This window comes from Misgurnus anguillicaudatus, unplaced genomic scaffold (genome assembly GCF_027580225.2).
Source record: "Misgurnus anguillicaudatus unplaced genomic scaffold, ASM2758022v2 HiC_scaffold_28, whole genome shotgun sequence".
Classification (NCBI taxonomy): Eukaryota; Metazoa; Chordata; class Actinopteri; order Cypriniformes; family Cobitidae; genus Misgurnus; species Misgurnus anguillicaudatus.
Window position 1 is genome coordinate 4,904,733 of NW_027395278.1, and position 8,924 is coordinate 4,913,656.

General features: G+C 36.5%; 2 protein-coding genes across 2 annotated transcripts in view; one reads left to right on the plus strand and one right to left on the minus strand.

Annotated features, from left to right (window-relative positions):
* Positions 1-8,574, plus strand: part of LOC129418215 (protein ZNF365) — a 34,969-nt gene extending 26,395 nt beyond the window's left edge. The window contains exon 6 of the mRNA XM_055173159.2: positions 8,379-8,574. Coding sequence (XP_055029134.2) covers positions 8,379-8,388 — 10 coding nt within the window. The 3' untranslated portion in view covers positions 8,389-8,574. The remainder of the gene's footprint in view (positions 1-8,378) is intronic.
* Positions 3-2,713, minus strand: LOC129418214 (early growth response protein 2b). The gene is made up of 2 exons (XM_055173157.2): positions 2,113-2,713; positions 3-1,337 (listed from the first exon to the last, which is right to left on the minus strand). The coding sequence occupies exons 1-2, from the start codon at positions 2,276-2,278 to the stop codon at positions 313-315; spliced, it is 1,191 nt and encodes a 396-aa protein (XP_055029132.2). The 5' UTR covers positions 2,279-2,713; the 3' UTR covers positions 3-312.
* Positions 8,575-8,924: the final 350 nt, after the last annotated feature.

Consider the following 8,924-nt stretch of genomic DNA (forward strand, 5'->3'; position numbering starts at 1 on the left):
CATGATTAGAATTGCTTTATTCAGACACATAAACGGCGATGATATCAATAAAAAGAGAACTCATGGAGCTATGTAAACAACTTGGATACCTCACTGTAGTACCTCCAATTATGCATCATTACAAGTAGGTGTGATGGCACAATTGCTTGCAAAAACTTAGAAAACTATGCTTTACCAATGTTTAGCTTAACGGACGTTTCTATTCTTCTGCATACTACAACAAAATACATTCAACATTTAAAAAGTCATAAGCTGCCTTCAAACAAAACAAAAGAGCGAGAGTTTGAACCACGTAACAAACGATTCAGCGGTTCACATCGCCGTCCCATCCGCATTTGAGTTGTGTGGGGGATTCGACCCCTTCTTATCTTTCTGTCTCTGATGGATTTTTGTGTGCCGCCTCCGTTCGTCGCTCCTCGCGAACTTCCTCCCGCAGAAATCACAGGAGAAGGGCTTTTCGCCCGTGTGCGTGCGGATGTGAGTCGTGAGGTGGTCGCTCCGACTGAAGCTGCGCATGCAGATGCGGCACTGAAACGGTTTGTGTCCGGTGTGGATGCGGACGTGTCGCGTGAGCTCATCCGAGCGAGAGAATCTCCGGTCGCATCCCTCAGCCGGACAGGGATACGGGCGCTCGTGGACGGGGGTTTTGCACGGTCGGTTTGGGTATTTCCGCGGCCGCATTATCGGCCTGAGTGGGATGTTCTGGGGATTGGCGTCTATCGGTGGCCTTGACCCGTCTACCGGACACGCCAGTGTAAAATTTCTTATTGTGTTCAATGGAGTCAGAGGTGGGGGGACTCGAATAGATTCCAAAGAGCATGAAAATGGCTTGATGTCCTGAAACATAGCCATGTCCCTTTGACTGTTACTGGCTTGATAAAACCCCCCATATTCGGGAATGATAGAAAACAGCGTCCCGTGACTCCCATCTATAGTTGACTTTGGAGTCGAGTAGGACGGGGTGGCGTATGTTAAGGGGCACGCGCTGGTCGACAGATAGGCCGAAGGGTCTTGGTACCCATCGGCGCTACAGGTGTAAGGGGGTGGAGATGTGTACATGTGCTCCATGTTGGCAAGGGTTTGGCTTGTTTTGGAGCAGCCTGACGTAAGGTCTGTTGGAACAGGAGAGCTCGTGGAGAATGATCCGGAGGAAGATGGTCTGTCTTGCACTCCTGCACTGACAAAGTTGATTATTCCCTCTTGATTCCAACTTCCGTGCGCGTCGATGGAAATTTTTCCTGTGTAGGCGACAGGCGCGCTGTGCGGGGAGAACCTGCTTGACTCTGCAAGGTCAAGGCTCTGTTTCTCAACGCCGAAACTGTCGGTGCTCAAGCCACCTGATAAAAGAAAAGAAGAGCAGACGTTTATACTTTGTTTCTGTTCATCTCACTGCGTTACGCCGTAATGGACGTAATACAGTGTGCGCGAATAGATCAATAAAGCGTTTGTATTTTAATATTATTTAGACCAGGGGTAACAGACACTAATCAAGTGATGAATAAACATCAGGTTGTGTTTTAACTTTTTATATAAAAACGTTTTATAAGTCTCTGTCTGCAACAAAAATCTATTGAACATCTCCATCGTTATTTAATGAAGTTGATTTTTAACAAACGTTTAACAAACTGATGTTTTATACAGAATAGGTTATTACAATGAAAGCCTACCATACAGTAGTTTTTTATGTGATTTTTAAGCAAAATATTATAAGTAAAACAAATAAAGCAGTGTTTGATTCCCATGGAACGCATAGGCTCCTGATAAAATGTATGAATGCAAGTCGCTTTGGATAAGACGTCATCAACTATTAATACATTGAAAAGTGACAAAACATCACAAAAGAGTATCAAACCATTCCATAGCCTATTACAATTAATGTATAAAATTTTAACATGTGATAGAACAAATAAAGCGAACAAAATTTATTCTTTCAGTTAAAATACATTCATTTTACAATTCTAATGCAACAAAGTTTAAATATAATAAGAATATAATTTTAGTGTGAAGGATAAAATTCACAGAACTAGTTTTTGAACTAAATGTCTAACCAATTGAGCCTGTGTGACAACTATCCCACTTTTCTTAAGTCAGGCATTTATACTAATTTCTTACCTCCGGACGCTTCACTAAACGGTTCACAGACCCCCTGTACATCAGAGAAACCTGTAGACAGTGATGTGGGGACCTCATCCAGACCATAGACGTTTAATGGCAGAGAGCGCATGAAATCATTCAGCGACGTCGTGATTTTATCCCCAGTGTTAGCTGTTGCTGTCATATTGTCTGTCGGAAATGACCAGGCTGAGTTTTCTTAAATTGTTCACAGAGATGTTTTGATGCTGTACAAATGCGTTTCCGCGCTTTAGTTCACCTGCGTGATCATCTTAAACGCGCGCACCGGTCTGTCAGATCTAATATGCGAGCCATCAGCTCCCTTCATATGTCTGCCGGCCAATAAGTGAAACTTTATGTCGTAATATGCATTTAAGAGGAGCCCGTCAATGCCCCGTGACGTCACTGACCATACAAGGACAGAACTGTGAAAAAAATCGGGTTGGGCTGTTTTTTTTGGCTCGTGGCCGTATGACGACACGGGGTAGTCCATAAAAACACATTTGAAAGAGAGTTATGAGTTGACATAACTCGTCAATTTTAGAAATATGACTGACATGCAGAACTTATCAGATTTCAGGGCGGTAATAATTATTTGTTAACTTCTTTGGTGTATGCTCTATGAACTATTATCAGGAATTCCGGTTTGCTCGCAACCTATATATGGATGTCATCCGGTAGTCTCGAACACGCCCTATTTGACATATATGGAACTCATCCGGGAAACCCCACACGGAAAATAAGCATCCACCCAGAGCGCACATCCCACAGAGGGACCGCAATAAAAGTCAATTTAGGAAAGTGAAATTTGAATATGTTGGAAAGTTACTCTATATTGAAGAGTGTTAAGGAAATATATTTGTTAATATACAAAGCTTTATTTACCTCTTTTAACAGACTAACACTATTGCGGTTAAACTAAATTTAAATTAATTTTGACGAATTGGTCAAGTCGGATAACGTAGCCTATTCTTATATGCATTATTGTAAACACCCATATATATATATATATATATATATATATATATATATATATATATATATATATATATATATATATATATATATATATATATATATATATATATATATATATATATATAACATATATAAATATATATAATATAAATATATAAGGTCTTATTCCCATATGTTTTTAGTAGGATTGACACTAACTCCATCCTCATCTCTTCATCATCTCCTCCGTCACTTCTTGTTTTTCTAACACCATGATCTATTTTCATCTACGGCCGCATGAGCAACAGAGCATTTGCTGTATGTGCATGCGAAGCCTAATTCATATCCACCCACACCGTGGAACAGCCCTTCTCCACGGAGTCCTAGTGAAAGTGGAGCCTCTTTGAATAGATATGCATCTGCCCTCGTACTTCTGTACCGACACCCCCAGCCTGCTTCCCTTTTCTCTATTCCCATTCACACTCGCCCACTTGCACAGGCACTGCATGCTGACTGAGCTTCTGTGCATCCCACATTACAGTTTATACAAACTGTACTCTCAAGTTTGATCTCATATAAAAGCCGTTCGATTGTTCAGTTTGTACAGTATGACACTGTGCATGCTCTTGGTAGAGTCATTTTGCATTTGGCAGATGCATTTAAAGAAACTTAAAGTGCATTTATGGCACAGTATAGGTTTACTAACCTGTGTGTTTCCTGGGAATTAAACCAATGACTTGTGTTGTTTTTAGCAGAATTCTTAACATTGAATTGAATAGTTCACAACTATGGATACTTTATCACTTAAAGAAAATTACAGTAAAACAACAATAATAGATTCATTAATACAACCGAAAGTATTCATTCATTAAATTATTTCTTTAATTTTTGCTTGAATATCTCTTGGCCATTTTTTTTTCATCAAAAAAAGGTCTTTGGAGTTGAGTAAGCAACACCAGGGTTTTATTTAACTATGTGTAGATAGGTTTTAATTCCAAAAAGAGTAACAAACTACTAAAACTAATCATACTGTCAGCAGGTGTCCGACTAATCATCATTTATATATCCAGTAATAAACCTGTCATGTTATTTCCTTTCCTGTAACCTCAGATCTGACAGCTCTGATAATGTCCCTGATCTGAAAAATGTCAGCACATCAATTCTTCATCATCGTGAAGCCTTTAGACTCTTACCAGCAGCCTGTCGTTCAGATTATCAGATTAAGTACCAGTGTAAAATCTCTTGCCTTCTAGTTCAATAACAACAGTGAATTTGGCATTACCGAAGCACATTATTATGATGTATGAGTTAAGGTGTTGTGTCTTGTTTCTTATTGAAAGCCAAACATCTATTCATTCTCAAAATCATTGGGGGCAGTGCAAATGTTCACGTCCTTTGTCTTACGCCTACAGGCACAAAAATGTCTTGCGATTGTGTCAGCGTTGCTAGTCACCAGGAAAAGTTAATTGTAGCTTTGGAAGACAGAATTCTTGCATAACTTAGACAGCCAGTTAGCAGAGACATTATAAAAAAATTTTAAAATACCTGAGAGTGAATTAAAATGCATATCCTGAAATGAATAATAATGTTGTTGAACAAAAAATTTAAATTTTTACTAATATACTAATATCTCAGATGACAATGTTTGGTGGCTTAAAGGGATATTCACTTTAAAATGAAAATTCTGTCATCATTTACTCATCCTCATGTTGTTCTAAACCTGTATGAATTTATTTTTTCTGATGAATACAAAAGAAGATATTTTGAGAAATGATGGTAAACACACAGCAGATAGTGACCATTGACTTCCATAGTAGGACAAAAATATTTTGGAAGTATTGTGATAAATGATGAAGACAATATTTTGAGAAATGATGTTAAGCACACAGTTGACGGTACCCATTAAATTCCATCATATTGTTTTATTCCTACTATGGGAGTCAATGGTCATCTGCTGTGTGTTTACCATCATTTCTCAAAATATCTTCTTTTGTGTTCATCAGAAAAAAGAAATTCACACAGGTTTAGAACAACATGAGGATGAGAAAATGATGACAGAATTTTCATTTTAAAGTGAACTATCCCTTTAAAGTTTTTTTTAAACATTTTTAAATTTATTTTTCAGAATTGTCACATCCATAGTTTTTCTCATAAATGCACGCATGAAAATAATAAAAAAATGTTGTTCTTTGAAGATGTGTCCCTTCTGCATTTGTTGAGTATTATTAGATCTGGTTTGTGCATTTTTATTCACAGAAGTGTGTGTGGTCCCCCAAAAACGTCCTTTTCCTGTTTTTTTGTGACATCAATAACCCGTGTATAACAGAAAACACATGCACAGAGTGATATTTTTCTAATGTTTGGACTCTATCATTGGTTTATGAAAACAATTTAATGATAATATAAACATTCTCTGATAAATAACATTTACTTTTTGACTGAAAATGTCACATCTATAAAGCTGAAATTGCCCTTAATTTATATAAAAGATTCCCCAAAAAAACTGGGTTATTTCAGCTCATGGTTGGGTCAAATATGAACAAACCCAACCATTTGGTTGAATAAACCAAAAAAATTCTAGGTACATTTTTTACCCAGCTGTTGGGCTTGTCCATATTTTACCCAACCATGGGTTGTAAGTTTACATATAGTGTAAGTTTACATATTCTTTGTATTACTTGTACAGTAGCAGATGGGAAATGATTTCTGCGAGTTGTTTGATATCCCCTCATCCCAAAAGCCCCTCCCTCTGTGCCCCTCTTATGCCCTGTATGCCTTGCACGCCCACGTAGCGCCATGTTGGGATGGGTTCACAGCCCATTTTGTTTGCGTTCGCTTTGGTGTTGCGTGGGGGTTTGGTGACCCCTGCACACGACGATTAATCAAACGTCACTCTGTGATTTCTCCAAAACTCATTATTCTTTTATACACAACACGCCTGTTTTAAATGCAGTCTTACTTTTTCTGATAAACCCTCTATTCTTGCCTGTATAGCTGTTCCATCTGGATTTTTCTGCACATGTCGTGTAAACCAAGAAATTTATGTGAAGTTTTGGTAAACTTTTAATATATATATTTTTAGTAAACAAAAATGTGAATACAATAAGACATCATTTTGTTTAGTGTAAGCTATTTATTCTGCATCTCAATAAAGGTGATAAACACATGAAAGTTTACTTTTTTGTTAATCGTTGTGCAGTTTTTAAAAAATTTTAAAGAACAAAAAATGACTACATTTTAATCTCTACATACAAACAAAATTCAGATTTTAGTGAATTTCCTATAGGTTAATTTCAACACAATGGTTAGGCTTGTCCGTATTTGACCCAACCATGGGCTGAAACAACCCAAACATTTTTAGTGTGTAGCATAATGTTTGATTATCAGTTTTCAAAAAACTTTTCTAAAACATACTCCAAAACAATAAGCCATGATAAATTGTGACTTTAAACCCTACCAGCATTGAAGGCTGCGTTCCTCTGAAGGTGTGCTTGGTTTTCATGGCCCGAAAGATCAATGCGGAGCTTCTTTCTTGTCAAGGTCCTTCACGGCTTTCTTCTGCTGTTAATCTAAGCACAACTAACACTGAACACTAATCGGATATGGTGCTAAACATCTCTAGGAGAAGATTCGTATTTGCTTTTCTATTCATTCAGACACCAACCAGAAAACTGGACAATACACTTGTTCCCACCTCCACCAAACAAGCTCACAATTGAAACTGCTATGCTAATGAGTTAGATTTGGAGAATCCAGCAGATTGGGCCAGAAAGCGTCTCCTGTTTTGGGGAGGGGGATTCCGTAGGTGTGAGGGTCGCTGGTTTGCATGCTACCCTGAAGGCGTGGCTTTACAAGCAGCTGCCCTTCTAGGGATGGGGTTTGTAAGCAACAGAAGTAACCCAATTGTAATATAACTGCTGCATTGCTTTTTGGACTTTTATCAAACGTGTGTAGTGATTCACAGGAGCAGACGTTTACACAAAACACAAAATCTTTGAAGACCCTCATGAGGGCTGCGAAAATGTAATTTCTATTTATTTTATTTTCCATATTTCCAGCAGTTTCTGAGTGTCTTGCTGAACTATAAAATATTTTTATAGTAGGTGTTAATTATTTATACAAAACTTTTTCCAGGGCAGAACATTACACAGGCTCATTGCCTGGCCATTACGATTTCTGAATCACTGTCTGGCAGAAACACAAAGAAGAGCCTGAGATGATGCAGCAAGAAATTTACTGTCTCTGAGAAAAATTTAATTTACTGACTGAGAAGGCACAATCTGTAATTAACAAATGGTAAATTCAAAAGTGTGCACATTATTTGTTTTGTGTAAATTGTGCAATACAGTTTACAGTTTTCTATAATAATGAGTTCACTCATGCTTATAATAGTTAGTATATGTGATCCTGGACCATAAGTAGCATAGTATATTCGTATAGCAATAATAATAATGAAAAAAAACATTATATGGGTCAACATTATAAATGTTTTCTACCAAAATTCATAAGGATATTAAGTAAAGATCTTTTAATATTTTTTGTAAATTTCCTACCATAAATATATCAAAAATGATTTATCATAAGATATATTTGTATATTTTTATTAAGAATATTTTTTGCGCCATTAGATTCCAGATTTTCAAATAGTTGTATCTTGGCCAAATATTGTCATGCACAAACCACATATCAATAGAAAGCTTATTTATTCAGTTTTGTGGTCACGTACAGTATTATTATTCATGCATTTAAGTTGCATACATCTAAAATGAAAGGCATGGAACAGACTTTGATGATTCAGAAGAGTTGATTTATAGAAACTTATTATTATTGAATGTATACATTTAAAGGAATTATTTAAACTACACAAGACTAAAGAAAATTTGATTTAATATAAGGCACAGACAGAACTTTGCTGATGTTTATTGCAAGTCCAAGATGGGAAAAGTGATTGTATAAAAATTTGTATTAACGTATTTTGAAGTTAAGCTTAAAGGTTCTGTATAACTTATAGTTTGTTGTTATAAAAACATGCAAAAAGTATTGTAGGTTTCATATTTATTGTTTATTATTATTATTATTAATGTTATTATTATTATTATCAATTCAAGGCTGTATTTAAATAATATTTGATGAGCAATAACAATAATAATTTAAATGATTGGCTTAATAATTTAAATAATAATTGAACTAATTTGTTTGCATAGGTAGATTTCTTTTAATTGCACATTTTTTATACATTTATAAAAGATTACTTCCCAAGCCTTTTTTGGATAAGATGAGAAGCGCCAGACTATTTTTTTTACTCATAGGGATCAGTGAACCCCCATCACGTAAAAATTCCCTGTGCGTAGGAGGAAAGAGCAGGAAGATGGATGACCAAGGCCCTAGAGTTTGATGCTATTGCCCATGTCATCACCCAGAAACAAAGACAGAAGCCAACCGCAAGAAGAGGATGGAGAACCAGGATCATTAGATTGAAAGTCAACATGAGCCACCTTACAAAGGACCTTTCCCTCTATTTTTATATATGTATTTTCCATGCCTGCCATTTATCTGTATGAATTAATATCAAATAATAAATTGAGGGAAACAATAAACTCTGATCGTGCTGATGTTTTGTTTTATTTCGGCTTGGTAACGAGATATTTCCCATTATAGTCCCACCACACAGAAAGAGTATTGAGTGGTCAAAGACAAAACAGCCACCCCCAATGTGCACACTGCGTAAGACCCACAAAGTCAATAGGCCTATAATAGCTAAATTTGAATTTTTTACATCTGATATATTACAGAACCAATGACACAAATATCTTTTAAAATAACACTGAAGTTCTCGATGGAAATGTATGATTTCT